The sequence below is a fragment of the Scyliorhinus torazame genome, chromosome 15 (assembly GCF_047496885.1).
Source record: "Scyliorhinus torazame isolate Kashiwa2021f chromosome 15, sScyTor2.1, whole genome shotgun sequence".
Classification (NCBI taxonomy): Eukaryota; Metazoa; Chordata; class Chondrichthyes; order Carcharhiniformes; family Scyliorhinidae; genus Scyliorhinus; species Scyliorhinus torazame.
Window position 1 is genome coordinate 102,441,229 of NC_092721.1, and position 18,580 is coordinate 102,459,808.

General features: G+C 50.1%; 1 protein-coding gene across 4 annotated transcripts in view; it reads right to left on the reverse strand.

Annotated features, from left to right (window-relative positions):
* LOC140391721 (coiled-coil domain-containing protein 81-like) overlaps positions 1–18,580 on the reverse strand; it is a 252,969-nt gene that overhangs the window by 229,405 nt on the left and 4,984 nt on the right. For all 4 annotated transcript variants that reach the window (XM_072476491.1, XM_072476493.1, XM_072476490.1 and 1 more), the window contains one exon: positions 6,950–7,206. In XM_072476491.1, coding sequence (XP_072332592.1) covers positions 6,950–7,206 — 257 coding nt within the window. The remainder of the gene's footprint in view (positions 1–6,949; positions 7,207–18,580) is intronic.

Consider the following 18,580-nt stretch of genomic DNA (forward strand, 5'->3'; position numbering starts at 1 on the left):
ACTGACTAACCAGTTGCTGCAATCCACGTGGTGGGTGTAATATTGAATCAACCCTGTGTCTCTACACACTGACTGTCTCCACTGGAAAGAGCCAGATCATGTGTGTGGTATCCTTTACATATGGGCTGGTGTAATGCCCCCCTGTGGTTGTGTCACGTCCTTGTGTACTGTGAATGTCCATTGGGCGTATCCTATCTAACTGATCTATTGGTTGAGTGTGTGTGTGTGATGTCACTGGTGCTCCCTCTAGTGTCTAGCTAGCCTACATGCATTTACATTGATGCACATCACCACACACTCTCAGCTTAAAATGAAGTCCTAGGATTTCTTCAGCTACTTCCTATACCAACCAACGTCTGCCACAATTTGGAGCCTGGTCAATCTGATGAGTGTATCTGTTTACATTTATTCACATTTTCTCTAATTGCATTTCTTTAATATTTTTTTAATTATTTTGTTTTGAAGGTTATTTTTTTTTAAATATTTTTATTCTCTTCCTTTTTCACATTTTCTCCCAAATTTACACCCACCAACAATAAACAATAACCAGTAACAAATATGTCAATCCCCATATCAATAACAACAATCCCATCCTCCCACCAAACCCCAAATATTAGCCCGCATGTTCACATGAACAAATGACAAAAAGGAATCAGGAATCACCCATAGTCACCATTAACACACAGAGACCCCCTCCCCCCAACTCCCCAACCACCCCCCCCCCCAACTAATGTTCGATGTTATCCAGTTCTTGAACGTGCATAATGAATAATGCCCATGAATTGTAGAACCCCTCCATCCTTCCCCTCAGTTCAAAGTTAGCCTCCTGAAGAGTCAAGAATTCCAACAGGACCCCCGCCACGCCAGGGCACAGGGTGGAGAGGTTGCTCTCCAACCCATCAGGATCCGCCTTCGAGTGATCAGCAAGGCGAAGGCTACAACATCTGCCTCCACACCCGTTTCCAACCACGGCTGGTCCGACACCCTGAATATGGCCTCCCGAGAGCCCGGGTCCAGTTTCACGTGCACCACTTTAGAGATTACCCTAAACACCTCCTTCCAGTAATCCTTCAGCTTTGGACAGGACCAAACATATGAATGTGATTGCCCCCCCCCCCCCCCCCCCCCGGCAACGTTCACACACATCTTGTGCCCCTTCAAAGAATCGGCTCATCCTCGCCCTTGTGAGGTGTGCTCTATATACCACCTTCAGCTGTATCAGCCCCAACCTCACGCACGAGGTGGAGGCATTTTGATGGTTATTTTATTTAGGAATATAAACTTTTAGGAATGTACAGTATTTCGACTTATTATGTTTTTTTTCTGCTGAGTACCTCTAGTACCTTCTTTTATATTTAGTGATTTATTTTATGTTGCAAGTTATGGTACAGAATTTCAACTTGTATATTGTATTTTCCAGATGAGAACGTCTGAAGGAACCTAACTCCAGTTTCAACAGATTCCTATGGGAAACTATGATGCCTTTAAAGTCACATCACTTAAAGTACTGACTTTCAGGAATGCAACCACAACTTTAAGTGAGAACTTACTGAAATCTACAAAATTCCTCAGTGCAAAGCATAAAAATTGCAAGGTAAAAGAAAAATGAAATCAAATAGTACAAGATTTTTAAAAAGAAAAATCATACACCATTGCAAGGCTAGACTCCCAGTCAGCACGCTTGATGTGGAGTGGCGCCCCTCAGGTTTTAATCACCTGATGACATACTAGCGAGCTGCTCCAGGAATTCTTTGTTGAAAATATTTTAATTAAACTTTTATCATTTAGTACCAAAAAATAAAAAAGTTCAAAACTCACAAACAACAGTAAACCAAATAATAAGAATGATAACTTAGTAAACCCACACATCTGCTTACACCCTCCCACCCTACAACTTCCCACCCCCAAGAGATAGCAGTTACCAATTCCTTAAAGTACTATATGAAAAGCTACCATCTATGGTCGAATCCTTCAATTGACCTCTTTTCGTGGTGCAAAAGCTCCATTAAGTCACCTAGCCATGCTGAGGCGTTATGTGGCATCACCAGTCTCCAACTCAGGAGGATTCACCTCCGAGCAACCAGCGAGACGAATGCCAGGTCATCTGCCTGCACCCATCCGCAATTCAGGCAGATTCAATACCCCACATATAGCCACTAAAGGACAGGACTCCAGCTCAATATTCAGTATTGCTGATACGGTGCTGAAAAAAGAGACCCAGAAACCCACATGATTACGACAGGACCAGAATATGTGCATATGGTTCGCAGGCCCTCTTGAACAGCACTCGCACATATTGTCAACCCCCTCAAAGAAATGACTCATTCTGGCCTTGGTTAGGTGTGCCCTAAACATTATCTTGAGCTGGATCAGACTCAGCCTCGCACAGGATGACATAGCATTCACTCATTCCACACCTTCTCATCCAGCATGGATCCCAGCTCCTTCTCCCACTTAACTTCACCCCTTCCACCGAGACCAACTCTTTCCCCAAAATCCGTCCACAGATGCCAGCCCTTTTGCTCTCTTCCGACCCCAAGCAGGAAAGAACCCTGTCCAATAAGATTGAAGGCAGCGCCACCGGAAATGTTGGGAACGTCCGTCGAACAAAATTTAGAATCTGGATGTACCTAACGTATATGAGCTCAAGAGCCCGACTTTCACATTCAGCCCCTCCAGGCTGGCAAACCGCCCCTCCAAAAATAAATCCCTCACTCTGTCCAGCCCCTTCCACCCCCCCCAAATGTGGCATCCAACTTTGCCGGTTTGAACAAGTGGTTCATACAAATAATGGCCCACCTTGACGCTGACTCCAACTTGAAATGCTGTCGGAGTTGCCTCCAAACCACCAGGTTTGAAGAGCATGAGGCAAAAACATCCTCGCCAGCACCGCAAAATTGGACCCGCTGCACGACCCACACTCCATCCGCAGCTAGGTAGACCCCAGTCTCCACACCACCCCAACACCTTCTCCATATTGGCAGCCCAGTAGTAAAACATCAAATTTGACAGAGCAAGCCCCCCCAACCCCCAACTATCCTTCCGCAAGACCCCCCTCCGAATTCTCTGGGTTTTCCCCACACATATGAAACCCATAAAAGCCACTCACCACCCCGAAAAAAAGACTCGGGTAGGAATACTGGAAGATAGTGAAATAGACCGCGAAGAGGTACCTCCACTCAACCTTATCGAACGCTTTTTCTGCGTCTAGCGACATGATTATCCCCGGCTCTGGCCCAGTTGTGGGGTGAGAACCACATTGAGCAGTCGCCTCACAAATCCTGTCTAGACCTCCCCAACTACCTCCGTGAGACTGGGTTCTAACCGCACTGCCAGGATCTTGGCCAAAAGCTTTGCATCAACATTGAGCAGTGAAATCAGGCGATAAGACCCACACTCTGTGGGATCCTTTTCCTTTTTCAGGAGAAGGGAGATGGATGCCTGCCCCAATGAATCAGGGAAAGAACCACGCTTCAGGAAATTGTTCTACATCACCATCAGTAACAGAACCAACTGATCAGCAAGCCTCTGCTAAAATTCTACCAGGAACCCATCTGACCCCGCGCCTTCCTTGCCTGCATCTTTCCTGAGGCTGTTCGGACCTCCTCCAATCCCAGCAGCGTCTCCAGCTCCTCCCGCAATTCCTCCCCAATCTTGGGGCCTCTAAAAACACTGCCATTCCCCGCTCGTCCCTTGGTGGCTCCGACCTTTAGAGCCTGTCATAGAAGGCTCGAAAAGCCCCATTCCCCATGTCCGGGGCAGAGACCAGCCTACCCTCTGAATCCCTAACCTAAACGATCGCCCTAGCAGCCTCTTGCCACCTTCGCTGGTGAGCCAAGAGACAACTTGCCTTCTCCCCATACTCATATGCCACCCTCTTCAACTGTCCTGTCCGTAGACAGAGGTCAAACTGCATTTGCAGCTTTTTCCTACGTGCCAATACTGCTCACATACCCACGGTCCACTCCCAGGATCACATCCACTAACCTCTGTCGTTCCTTCTTGCTCTCCCTATCCATATGCACCTTGTACAATATGATCTCCCCTCTAATCGTCGCCTTCAACGCCTCCACAGAGTAGAGGGCGAGACTATCTTGTTCCCATTCCCAACTCAGGGGCTGGTTTAGCACAGTGGGCTAAACAGCTGGCTTGTAATGCAGAACAAGGTCAGCAGCGCGGGTTCAATTCCCGTACCGGCCTGCCCGAGCAGGCGCCGGAATGTGGTGACTAGGGGCTTTTCACAGTAACTTCATTGAAGCCTACTTGTGACAATAAGCGATTATTATTATTATTAAACTCTACATATTCCCTTATGGCTCAAGAGACCTTCCAGCAGAACCCAATATCTGATAATGCCCTACGTCCAAACTCCATCCGTGCGCTGTGTCCGACTTGCCTCTAACATCAGATCCACCATGTGCGGAGCATGGTCAGAAATAACCACTGCCGAATATTCCGCCTTTTTCACCCCGGGGAGAAGAGTACTACCCATGGCAAATAACTGTATCCTTGGGGTACCCTGTGCACCAGGGGAAAAAATGAGAACTCCTTACCCCCAGGGTGCATAAACTGCCATTGGTCTGCCCTTCCTGTCTCTTCCATGAATGCAGCTAATACCCTCGCCATCCCCGAAGGGGCCAGTGTCTTTGGCCTGCAGCGATCCTGCTTCGGTGCAGCACATTTCCCCTAAAATCAGTTGGTGCAAATCTAAATATGGTATTGTGGTCAGCAACAGCCTTATAAACTTGACATTGTCCCAATTCGAGGCGTATACATTCATTAACATCACCGCTTTGCCCTGCAATGAGCCTGCCAAGCATCATGGACTGGCCCCCCTGATCAGCCAATACTGCCTGGAAATGGATCCTTTTGTTGGTTAGAATCGTCACCCCCTGGGCCCTGCTATCAAAGCCTGCATGAAAAACCTGGTTCCCCCAGGCCTTCCGCAACCTGGGCTGGTCCCACACCCACAAGTGAGTCTTTTGTAGAACACATCGGCCCCCAAACCATTTAAATGGGAGAAAACCCTTGCCCGTTTCATCAGACCCGCCCTCCCCGGCCCCACACGGTCCAGGTGGCTAACCTTGTTGGGGTCTCTCACCTTCCCGCTCAACCTCGAGTCAGCCATTTCCTCCATGATAAATCATCTCCTCCTTACAAATTCCTGGCTCCCACGCCCCCTAGGGTGGCCACAACCCCCACCCCAAGGATAAAGAAAAATCCCTGGTCACTGATCGCTCTCCCCCCCCCCTCCCTCCACCAGTATCTCCTCCCACCCCCCACTTCCGCCTCAGCTAACCCCATTCCCTCCATCAAACAAACAAACACCTAGACCTTGTGCCTCACCAAATCTGGCCAAACGAGTCGTAGCCCCCCCCCCCCCCCCCCCCCCCCCCCCCCCCCCCCCCCCCCCCACTCCACTCCCATTCACTACCTACTCCTGCTTATTAGGGAGGTAACCCCCACCAAGGATCCAGAAAGCCAACCAAAAGCAACAGCCTAATCCCTCCTAGCCCGCTTTACTCACCCAAGTGCCCAAGTCCTAGCATCCTAACTATCCTCCTCCTCCTCTTCCCCTACCAGTGCCTATCAAACACCCCTTTTACAACCCAAACATCCAAGCAAAATAAGAAGAAACATTAACACATTGTAATAAAACATAATCAACCACCAACCCCCCCCCCCCCCCCAACCCATCTCTCACAAAGCCCCCCATCATCCCTCCTCAGACAAGTCTCAGTCCCTTCTCTGTGATGAAGGTCTCTGCCAGCTCCGGCATATCAAAGAAATGATCCTTCGAGTCCATCGTTACTCTCAGTTGCTTTGGGACACCATCCCGAACTGCACTCCTTTGTTATGGAACACCGGCTTCACCTTATTGAAGGCTGCACGCCTCTTTTCCAGCATGGTCCCAATGTCCTGGTAGATCCGCACTGTGTGCCCGTCCCAGTCAATGTTACAGTTCTTCTTTGCCCACTTCAGGACCCATTCCTTTCTCTGGAAACTATGAAAGTAGAGAATCACCACCAGCAATGGCTCATTCGGCCGTGGCTTCTGCCGAGTGCCCAACACCTCATCCCCTCCCACCTCATCCCCTCCCACCAGCCAAGAGAACATCTCCGAGAAGTACTCAGTTGGCCTCAAGCCCTCCACTCCCTCCAGTAGCCCCACCATCCTGAGGTTCAGTCGCCTCAACTAGTTCTCCAGATCTTCCACTTTTGCCCTCAGGCTCAGGTTACTCTCCACCATGAGCTGCAGCTCCACTTCCAATGAGGCAAACCGCCAATCATGCTATGACAAGGCCTCATCCACGCCCTTCAACATTTCGCCTTGCTCATCCTCAGCTGCTCTCGGATCAGGCCCAATGCCTCCTCGATAGTGGCTGTAAAGAATTCCTTCATCTCTTTACCTTGCCATTCAAATGTTTGTCCATCTGCTTTCCAAAGTTTTCCAGCTCCTGTGCCATTGCCACAGCTAGTGTGTCCACTGTAATGGGCGCGGCTGCCTTCGCTATCTTCTCTCCTTCAGATTCCTTCGTCGTACTACCAACCTAGGTTTTCTTCCCAGGGGCTTTTTCGTTGAACCTTTCAACATAACTCCTTCAAGTAAATGTTCCCTAGATCAGCCAACATGAAAATTCCCTGCAAATGGGCAAAAGGGATTAAAAAAAAACAAAGATCCTGGCAGGAGCCACCTTTGTGCGATTTGCTTTCACATGACATCACCGGGAGTTTTTTCCGGGAATTTTGTCTCACATTTTCCCTTATGTTCATATAGTAAGTCATCTCCACGGCATCAAGCTGATCAATTTTATTTTTCAAATGGCAATTTTAAAAATATATTGCTAGAGGTTTTGCATTCTCCAATTCAGAGCAACTACAATGGGTAAAATAGTCACTTATTATTCCTTTAATATACTTGGCTTTTCCAAAGTATTTAGTGTACTTACATTTGAAAGGGCTCTCACTAAACATCCAGTCCCATCCATTGCATTAAGAAAGTCTCTGTAAAACTTCATTTTGATCTTGTTATTTCGTATAGTTAGCACACCAATATCTTTGAATGTGAAATGCACATTACGGTTGTTGGCAATATAACGATACATGATCTGCAGAGTCTCTTTGACGCATCCTTCAACTGTATACCGATCATAAGGGCTCTCCAGAGCCAGGAATGTAAAATTTAATTCAACAATAGGTATGTCACCTACAGAAAAATAAATGATAAAACTTGTATGATGATTTTTTTTTTTTATAAATGTTTTATTGAAAATTTTTTCCCAAACAACAATTTTTCCCCTCTTACAAAGCAAACGCAACAATAACAATACAGAAATTTTAAACAATACACAAGTAACAAAACCCCTTTATCTTTGACCTAAACTAAACCCCCCCCCCCCCCTCCCCCTGGGTTGCTGCTGCTGGTTATCTGTCTTCCCTCTAACGTTCCCCTAGGTAGTCGAGAAATGGCTGCCACCGCCTGGTGAACCCTTGAGCCGATCCTCTCAGGGCAAACTTTATCTGCTCCAGTTTAATGAACCCCGCCATATCATTTACCCAGGCCTCCAGTCCGGGGGGTTTCGCCTCCTTCCACATGAGTAGGATCCTGCGCCGGGCTACTAGGGACGCAAAGGCCACAACGTCGGCCTCTTTCGCCTCCTGCACTCCCGGCTCTTCCGCAACTCCAAATAGAGCTAACCCCCAGCCTGGTTTGACCCGGGCCTTCACCACCCGCGAAATCACTCCCGTCACTCCCTTCCAATACCCTTCCAGTGCCGGGCATGCCCAAAACATATGTGCGTGGTTTGCCGGGCTCCCGCCACACCTCCCACATTTGTCCTCCACTCCAAAGAACCTGCTCAATCTTGCTCCCGTTATGTGTGTTCTATGTAGCACCTTAAATTGAATCAGGCTAAGCCTAGCGCATGAGGAAGAGGAATTTACCCTGCTTAGGGCATCAGCCCACATACCCTCCTCTATCTCCTCCCCTAGTTCTTCTTCCCACTTTCCTTTTAGTTTGCCCACCGACTCCTCCCCCTCTTCCCTCATCTCTCGGTAAATCTCTGACACCTTGCCCTCTCCGACCCACACCCCTGAAAGCACCCTGTCCTGTATCCCCTGTGTCGGGAGCAACGGAAATTCCCTCACCTGTTGTCTAGTAAATGCCCTCACCTGCATATATCTCAAGAAATTTCCCCGGGGAACTTGTATGATGATTAAGTAACAAAGGAATTCATCAATGGATTTCTTTGATATTCTGTGACCTCTAAATGTACTAGGTGGTAGGATAATACTGTAATAGGCAATTGCTGAATCATCTTGCTAAAACAAGTTGTATCTATCTTGGAATCCCTACAGTGCAGAAGGAGGCAGTTCGGCCCATCGGGTTTGCACCGGCCCTTCGAAAAAAGACCACCCTACCCAAGCCCAATCCCCCTATTCGTACAACCCTACCCTAAGGGACAATTTGGCATGGCCAATCCACCTAGCCTGCACATCTTTGGACTATGGGAAGAAACCTGAACACCCGGAGGAAATCTACACAGACACGGGGGGAATGTACAAACTCCACACAGACAGTTACCCGAGGTCGGAATCAAAGCTGGGTCCCTTGCGCGGCAGCAGTGCTAACCACTGTGCCACTGTGCAGGGCGATTTGGCTAAGCTGACTTCATTGTCCCCAACAATCATTTTGTCTCCTGATATGCACTGTCAAAGAATGCATTTGAAGAATGCTCACTAGGAGGAAGTACTGCATGTTTGAGCAAGAAGGAGGAAATTGACAGAATGGAGAACAAATAACTTAGCAAACATTACATAAAAAATCATTCTCTTTTACTGCAAGATTAAAATTGTGGAATCAACTGTGAATTTTTAAAAAATTGTTGACCCTGAACTTGAGTAGAGATCTGGAAGTTAGTGAGATCCAATAACATGATTTCCAAAGATGTAAAATAACTCTAGACAACATCACACTTAAAATAGTGTAATGATAGGCGGAGACATCCAGCGGCAGCCATCAGCTGAGTGGTCGCACGAAAGGTGACTCTCTACTGGAAACTTTCTGTTGGATTTTTTAAACTCGTCGAACAGGCAATTCATCGGGGGGGGGGGGGAGAAACGAGACGACCTATACAGGTTAGGACCAAAAAGCTCCATTATCCAGGGGAGAACCACCACACTGACAGACAAGCTGGTGTACGGGAGCAAAAAGACGGAGGGAGGCCACGATGAATCTCCCGAGAGGGAGGGAACGCCTTGCAGGAATGAGGGGGAGGGGTAGAGCAACCTGTGGGTGGGGGGAACAGGACATGAGTGCAAGGGAAGGGGTGTAGGCAAGAGGGAAGGGGGGAGTGGGGAAAGGAAAAGGGAGAATACACAGGCAGAGAGGCTCAGAGGGGGATGGGGAGTCAGGAAGGGGAGGGGAAGGGGAGGTAAGGTAGAGTGCTGGTCGGACAGGTCACACATGGAGATGGTTGGAAAGCGGAAGATGGTGGTGGCCATCTTGAACTGCCCAAGAACAAAGGCAAGCCTGGGACTGCAGGGGCATGTCCAAGAAGTAAGCATGGCTGACCCCAGAGGAGGGAGGGGACAGAAACCCCCGTCAGGATAGTCACCTGGAACATGAGGGGACTGAACGGACTAGTAAAAAGATCTAGAGTCTTCACCCATCTAAAAAGCCTGAGGGCCGATGCAGTATTTTTTCAAGAAATCTACATAAGAGAGGAGGACCAACTGAGGGTAAGGAAAGGCTGGGTGGAACAGGCATACCAGTTGTGCCTCAACACAAGGGCGAGGGGGGTACCCTTCCACAGATAGCCATACTATTTAATAAAAGGATAGCCTTTTCAGCAATGAACACGGTGACTGACCCAGGGAGCTGGTATATCATGGTCAGTGGGGTCCTAGAAGCGGCCTTGGTGGTATTAGTCAACATATAGGCTCACAACTGGGACGACAATGAGTTAGTTAAAAAAACCATGGCAGAGATTCCACAACCTCGACTCCCACCTACTGATGATGGGGGAGAGGCTTTAACTGCGTACAGAAGCCGAAGGCAGATAGATCCAGCCCCAGATCGGGGGCCAAATCAGGAACAGCAAGGGAACTAACTACCTTCATGGAGTAGATGTTGGGGGGGGGGGGAATTCCTTAGGTGGTCCAACCACCTGAGGGAGGAGGAGTTTTCTTTCTTCTCCCATATCCACAAAGCCTATTCCCGTAGAGTTTTCTTTGCAGTGGGAAAGCTGGTGCTTCCAGGGGTGGTAGGGGCAGAATACTGCGCAATAGTAATTTTGGATCACGCATGACACTACATGGATGTGAGGTTGGAGACAGGCGTTCCCAGTGCCGCCCATGGAAGCTGGGCTGAGCCCTCCTCGCCAGGAAGAACTCATGCGAAAGAATGACACAAGCTATTGATAGGTATGTAACCTGTAACCAGAATGGGGAGGTCTCCCTTTCCATATTCTGGGAGGCATTGAAGGAGGTGATCAGGGGGAAATAAAAGCATATAGGGCACTCAAGGACAGGAATGATAGGACAGCCAAACAGGGGCTGATCAACTCCATATTGGAAGTGGATCGGCAGTACTCCGCAGTCCCGACGGTTGAGCTGCTGGCGGAGAGGAAAAAACTACAAATAGAATTTGACCTGCTCTCCATTGGGAAAGCAATGAATCAGCTCCGCCAGGGGGACCTTTTATGAGCATGGGGACAAAGCCAGCCGTTTACTGGCACACCAGCTGAGGAAACAGGCGGCCACAAGAGAAATAGCGCAGATAAGAGACAGGAACTGTAGGGTGGTCACGAATCCAGAGGAAATCAACGGAGCCTTCACGACCTTCTACCAGGGACTGTACAACTGTAAGCCCCTGAAGGGGGACTCAAATATGAAGCAGTTTCTGGATGGGCTGAGCATCTCGGCTATGGGAGAGGAAAACAAGCAGGGACTGGAAGCACCCTAGGTCCGGAGGAGGTCATGGAATCAATCAATTCCATGCAATCAGGGAAGGCACCAGGAGAGGACGGGTGAACTTTTACAAAAGATGTGCAGCAGCACTGGCCTTGCACCTGTGGGAGATGTTCAATGACTCGCTGTCGAGGGGGGCCCTGTTGCCTCAGGTGGCACAGGCCTCGATCTCATTGGTCCCAAAGAAAGACAAAGACCTGATGGAATATGGGTCATACAGAGCCATCTCACTCCTGTACACTGACACCAAAGTCTTGGCGAAATCTCTGGCGAGGCAACTGGAGAGTTGCTTGCCAGAAGTAATCGTGGAAGATCAGACTGGGTTTGTCAAGGGCAGACAGCTGACGGTGAACACCAGACGCCTACTGAACATGGCCATGAACCCACCTGGGGAGAAGACACCAAAAGTGATCATCTCGCTGGACGCAGAGAAGGCCTTTGACTCAGTAGAATGGAAGTACCTCATGGAGGTATTGGAATGGTTCGGGTTTGGGCCAGCGTTCACCTCATGGGTGAAACTACCTTACAGCGCTCCCATGGCAAGCATACAGACAAACAGCATCAACTCTGACTATTTCCGGCTGCACAGGGGCATGAGACAGGGATGCCCACTGTCCCCGCTGCTGTTCGCTCTGGTAATTGAGCCACTGGCCATCGTTCTTAAATCAGCAAAGGGTAGAGAGGCATTCAGAGGGGTTACAGGGAGCACAGAGTTTCACTCCATGCGAATGACCTGCTCCTCTACATCTTGAACTCCCTAGCCAACATGGATAAGATTACAGAACTCCTGAGGGAGTTTGGAGCCTTCTCAGGATACAAGCTGAACCGGAGCTATAGTGAAATCTTTCTGGTGAGCTCCCAGGGGGAGAAGCAGAGCTGGGAACGTTGCCTCAAACTGGCCAAGACCAAGTTCAGATGCCCGGGGATCCAGATAGCCCACAACTGGACACAGCTGCATAAGTACAACCTGTTCAATCTAGTGGAGGAGGTGAAAAGGGACCTGTGGCAGTGGAACTCTCTCCATCTTTCCTTGGCGGGAAGAGTTCAGACGATCAAAATGAACGTGCTGCCAAAGTTCCTCTTCATATTCACATCGCTCCCGATTTTTATCCCAAAATCCTTCTTCACCAAGGTGGACAAGATAGCTATGGCTTTCATGTGGGCTGGAAAGAACCCCAGGATCACAAACCGTCCTACCGGCACAGGGGAGGCCTGGCACTACTGAACCTCTTCTTCTATTACTGGGCAGCAACTGCAAAAAGGGCGCTTGAGTGGCTGGGAGAGTCGGAAGAATGGATACAGATGGAGGAGACCTCCTGTATAGGAACATTCTTCTGGGAACTGGCCATGGCCCCACTCCCATTCCCTCAGCCAATGATTTGGTGAGCCCGGTAGTGGTGGCTCTACTAAAATCTGGAACCAGCTCAGACATAGGGGCTGGTTTAGCACACTCGGCTAAATCGCTGGCTTTTAAAGCAGACCAAGGCAGGCCAGCAGCGCGGTTCGATTCCCGTACCAGCCTCCCCGAAGAGGTGCCGGAATGTGGCGACTAGGGGCTTTTCACAGTAACTTCATTGAAGCCTACCTGTGACAATAAGTGATTTTCATTTCATTTCATTTCACCACTTCAAACTCAGAGACATGTCTGCGACAGCCCCCATCTGCAGAAACCACAGGCTCATTCCAAGAAAATAAACCCAACTTACAAAACGTGGAGAAGGGACAGAGGGGTGCTGACAGTAAGGGTAGACGATAGAGTAACAACTCTGATGGAGCTAACGAAGAAGGTGCAGCTCCTGAAAGGGAACAAGCTCAGGTACCTACAATTACAAGACTTCCTCCGTAAGGAGGACGCAATGTTCCTCCGGTCTACCCAAGCTCACCTACTGGACTGACTGTTAGCGCAGGACAAATTAGGGGACGGTAAATGCACAAACATATATGGATGGTTGTTAGAGGAGGTATGAGCCCCACTAGAGGAAACAAGAGAAAAATGTGAAGAGGAACTGGGCATTGAGATAGGGGGAGAACTCTGCAGCTAAGTACTATATCGGGTGAAATCCACCTCCTCATGCACATGGCTGTGCCTAACGCAGCTAAAGGTGGTATGCAGGACTTCCGGTGGCGGCTATGAAGGAATAAGTCGCACATTTGATGGCTCCCGCTCTGGCCGGACTTTTGGACCTTATCCCCCGATTTTTTTACCGGACTTGAATTGTTAAACTGTGACAGAGGCAATTGTGTACTGAATTCACACATCGGTGCATGGGGAGAAGGATTAGAAGTGCTCGTAACAGCAAAAACAGAAAGACAGAGAAGGCTTGGGCTGAAGCTGCACAGGAGACAGCATGGCAGAGGACCGGACCTCTGGTTTGTCGACCCAGCGGTCAACGGAGCAGCTGATGCAAGTTATTCAGGAAGGTTTTGCTAAGCAGTAACGGGACTTCTTGGACCCGATAAAAGAGTCAATTGAGTGGCTGGAGCTTAGATTGGATGCCCAAGATCGGGCGATCCAGAAGGTAGAGAAGGTGCTGGCTGACCAGGAGGAACATCAAACTGCAGTGGAGTTGGAGGTGGGGGTGCTGAGAGACCAGCAGAAGAAGCTCCTGGAGAAGGTGGAGGACCTAGAGAATAGGTCCCGCCGGCAGAACTTGAGAATCATTGGGCTCCCAGAGGGGTCTGAAGGAGCGGACGCTGGGCATACATCGCAGACATGTTTGAGAAGCTGCTGGAGATGGGGCATTCTTTTTCATTTTCATTTCATTTCATTCTCCCGGCCCTTGGAGGTGGACAGGGCTCACAGAGCACTCGCGAGGAAGCTGCGAATGGGAGACCCCCCCGAGGGCAATGGTGGTGAGATTCCACAGGTACTTGGATAAGGAGCGCACTCTACAGTGGGCCAAGCAGACATGGAGCTGTAAGTGGGACAACAGTATCCTGCGGGTTTACCAAGACCTGAGTGTGGAGGTGGCCAGGAGAAGAGCAGGCTTCAACCAGATCCATCGATCCTTTTTAAGAAAAAGGTGAAGTTTGGACTGTTGTATCCGGCCCGTCTCTGGGTCACGCACGAGGAACAGCAATTTTATTTTGAGTCGCCTGAGGATGCGCTGGATATCGCAAAAAGGAAAGGACTGGTGGTGGACTGAGAACTTTTGAACTTTGCTGCAACGTTCTTGTTTTTTTTGTTTTTCTGTTCTTTTTTTTTAAAAGTTTCTCGTATTTCGTTTTGTGGAAGCTGTTTGTAATGCCTTTTGCATTGATTTGGAACCAGCGATAGAGTTGAGTGAGTTACGGTTTTCATTTGCACTGTTGGGGGATGGAGGTGTGCTTGTTTAGATCTTAGTGTTTTTCTGTCGGGCAATTGTGTGGGGATTGTTTGATGTTGGAGTATGTTTGTATGAGCGGGGGGAGGATGAAGAGGGAACAGTAGGTGGGAGACTATCGGGCGCCACGGATGGGGGCCACCAAGTTAGCTGGGCGGGCTAGCTCACGGAAGCGCAGTGGGGGGTGTGCATATGTTCGGTTTATTAAAGGGGTTGGGTTACGGAGTGTTGTTACAAGGGGGGAGAAAATGTTCTGCTGAGGTTGGGGGCGGAGGCTACCTGGGGGCGGACCGGTGGAGGTGCGGAGGATGGGCTGGAGGCGGGCCCAAAAAAGGGGATGGCTGATCGGCGAATAAGGGGGGCTGTTTGTAATGCCTTTTGCATTGATTTGGAACCAGCGATAGAGTTGAGTGAGTTACGGTTTTCATTTGCACTGTTGGGGGATAGAGGTGTGCTTGTTTAGATCTTAGTGTTTTTCTGTCGGGCAATTGTGTGGGGATTGTTTGATGTTGGAGTATGTTTGTATGAGCGGGGGGAGGATGAAGAGGGAACAGTAGGTGGGAGACTATCGGGCGCCACGGATGGGGGCCACCAAGTTAGCTGGGCGGGCTAGCTCACGGAAGCGCAGTGGGGGGTGTGCATATGTTTGGTTTATTAAAGAGGTTGGGTTACGGAGTGTTGTTACAAGGGGGGAGTAAATGTTCTGCTGAGGTTGGGGGCGGAGGCTACCTGGGGGCGGACCGGTGGAGGTGCGGAGCATGGGCTGGAGGCGGGCCCAAAAAAGGGGATGGCTGATCGGCGAAGGGGGGGGGGCAATGAGTCCCCCAACTAGGCTGATCACCTGGAATGTTCGAGGGTTAAATGGGCCGGTCAAGAGGGCACGTGTGTTCGCACATCTTAGGGGACTGAAGCGGACGTGGTAATGTTGCAGGAGACGCATCTTAGAGTAACTGACCAGATTAGATTGAGAAAGGCTGGGTCAGTCAGGTCTTTCACTCAGGATTAGACTCAAAGACTAGAGGGGTCCCGATCCTGATCAATAAGCGGGTGGTATTTGAGGCGGGTAGAATAGTCTTGGATGTGGGAGGTCGGTACATCATGGTCAGTGGGAAACTGGAGGGGGTGCAGGTGGTATTAGCAAATGTGTATGCGCCAAATTGGGATGATGTGGAGTTTATAAAGAGGATGCTGGGGAAGATACCAGACCTAGACTCGCACAAGTTGGTAATGGGAGGGGACTTCAACACAGTTATTGACCCTGGCTTGGACCGGTCAAGCTCGAAAATGGGCAGGGTGCCAGCAATGGCAAAGGAACTAAAAGAGTTCATGGAGCAGATGGGGAGGGTGGATCCATGGCGATTTGGGCAGCCGAGGGTGAAGGAGTTCTCCTTCTACTCACACGTGCATAAAGTGTACTCCCGGATCGATTTCTTTATTTTGAGCAGGGCCTTACTGGCAGGGGTGGTGGACACGGATACTCAGCGATCACAATCTCAGACCATGCTCCGCACTGGGTTGACCTGCAGGTTAGTTAAGACAGTATCCAGCGCCCGCAATGGAGGTTAGATGTGGGACTTTTGGCTGACGAAGGGGTGTGCGAGCGGCTGAGAAAATGTATTCAGAAGTACCTTCAGGTCAACGACACAAGGGAAATTTCAGCAGCGGTGATCTGGGAAGCACTGAAGGCGGTGGTCAGAGGGGAGCTGATCTCGATACGGGCCCATAGGGAGAAGGTGGACAGGGCAGAGACGGACCAACTGGTAAAGGAGATACTACAGATCGATAGGAGGTATGCAGAGATCCCAGAGGCAGGGCTTTTAAGAGAACGGCGGAGGCTACAGGCGGAGTTCGGCTTGTTAACCACAGGGAGGGCGGTGGAGCAGCTGAGAAAGGCGAGGGAGGGCGATCTATGAGCATGGAGAGAAGGTCAGCAGAATGCTTGCACAGCAGCTTAGAAAGAGGGAGGCAGCCAGGGAGATAGGGAAAGTAAATGACGGAGATGGGAACCTGGTTGGAAATTCAGCAGGGGTGAATAAGGCTTTTAGGGATTTCTACAGTAGGCACTTCTTTGAGGGGCTGAATTTCCCAAAGGTGGACGGGGAGCTGGTAGAAGGGCTGGGGGCCCCGATCGGGTTGGAAGAGATAGTGGAGAGTCTGAAGGCCATGCAGTCGGGTAAAGCACCGGGACCACGCGGGTACTGAGTGGAGTTTTATAAAAAGTTCTCTGGGATATTGGGGCCGGTTTTGATGAGGATGTACAATGAGGCAAGGGAAAGAGGGGTGTTGCCCCCGACGATGTCACAGGCCATGATTTTGCTGATTCTGAAGCGGGACAAGAACCTGGAGCTGTGTGGGTCCTACAGGCCGATAACCCTGTTGAATGTGGATGCTAAATTGCTGGCCAAAGGTTTGTCCTCCAGGATTGAGGATTGTGTTCCGGACGTTATTGGGGAGGACCAAACATGGTTTGTTAAGGGACCTCCCACATCCAAGACAGTTGGTGGCCAATGTAAGAAGGTTGTTAAACGTGATCATGATGTCCCCGGAAGGTAGGGAGGTGGAGGTAGTGATCGCAATGGATGCAGAAAAGGCTTTTGATCGGGTAGAACGGGATTATCTGTGGGAGGTACTGTTCGGATTTGGGCGGGGCTTTATTGACTGGGTCAGGTTGCTGTATCAGGCTCCTGTGGCATGCGTACAGACGAATAAGACAACATCGGACTATTTTAGACTGCACAGGGTGAACAAGACAGGGATGCCCCCTCTCCCCAATGTTGTTCGCGCTAGCTATAGAGCCGTTGGCAATTGCTCTGAGAGCCTCAAGGGGCTGGTCCAGGGTGGGGGGGGGGGGGGCGCCGTGGAGCACAGAGTCTCACTCTATGCAGACGACCTGCTTCTCTATGTACCGGACCCAATAGAGGGGATGGAAGAGATCATGAGGATTCTAGGGGAATTTGGCCGGTTTTTGGGGAAAAGTGAGATGTTTGCGGTCCAGGCGAGGGGACAGGAGAGGCGATTGGGGGCGTTGCCGTTTAGATTAGTAGGGGGAAGCTTTAGATACCTAGGCATTCAAGTGGCGCGAGAATGGGACCGGCTGCATAAATTAAATCTGGTCCGACTAGTAGATCAAATGAAGGACGATTTTCGGAGATGGGATGCGCTTCCGTTGTCACTGACTGGGAAGGTGCAGACGGTGAAGATGACAGTCCTCCCGAGATTCCTGTTTGTATTTCAGTGTCTCCCCATCTTTATTCCGCAGTCCTTTTTTAAACGGGTCAATAAAGTGATCACTGGCTTTGTTTGGGCAGGCAAGACCCCGCGAGTAAGGAAGGTAATGCTTGAGCGGAGTCGGGGAGAGGGCGGGCTGGCGCTGCTAGATTTTAGTAACTATTACTGGGCGGCGAATATAGCCATGATCAGGAAGTGGGTGGTGGGGGAGGGTCGGCATGGGAGCGTATGGAGGCGGCTTCATGCAAGGGCACCGGTCTGTGGGGGTTGATAACTGCGCCTCTACCGTTCCCGCCGGCACAGTACTCCACCAGCCCCATGGTGGTGGCGGCCCTGAGAGTCTGGGGGCAATGGAGGAGACATGTGGGAGCAGAGGGAGCATCGGTCTGGTCCCCAATCTGTAATAATCACTGGTTTGCCCCGAGAAGTATGGATGAGGGGTTCCGGATATGGTGGAGAGAGGGGATTGAGAGGATGGGGCATATGTTTATAGAGTGGAGCTTTCCGCGTATGAGGGCGCTGGAGGAGAAATTTGGGTGGCGAGGGGAAACAAATTCAGGTATCTGCAGGTGCGGGACTTCCTACGTAAACAGGTGTCAACCTTCCCGCTCCTACCGCTAAGGGGGATTCAGGACATGGTAGTTTCCAGAGGGTGGGTAGGAGAAGGGAGCGTCTCTGACATTTACAAGGAACTTATGGGGTCAGAGGAGACGCAGACCGAGGAGCTGAAGCGCAAGTGGGAGGAGGAGCTGGGAGGAGAGATAGAGGATGGTCTATGGACAGACGCGTTGAGTAGAGTCAACGCGTCCGCAACATGTGCCAAGCTCAGCCTGATACAATTCAAGGTCGTTCATCGGGCTCACATGACAGTGGCCTGGATGAGCAGATTCTTTGGGGTGGAAGACAGCGGTGCAAAATGTGCGGGAGGACCAGCGAACCATGTCCACATGTTCTGGACATGTCCGAAGCTTAGGGGATTTTGGCAGGGTTTTGCAGATGTCATGTCCACGGTGTTAAAAACAAGGGTGGCACTGAGTCCAGAGGTGGCAATTTCCGGGG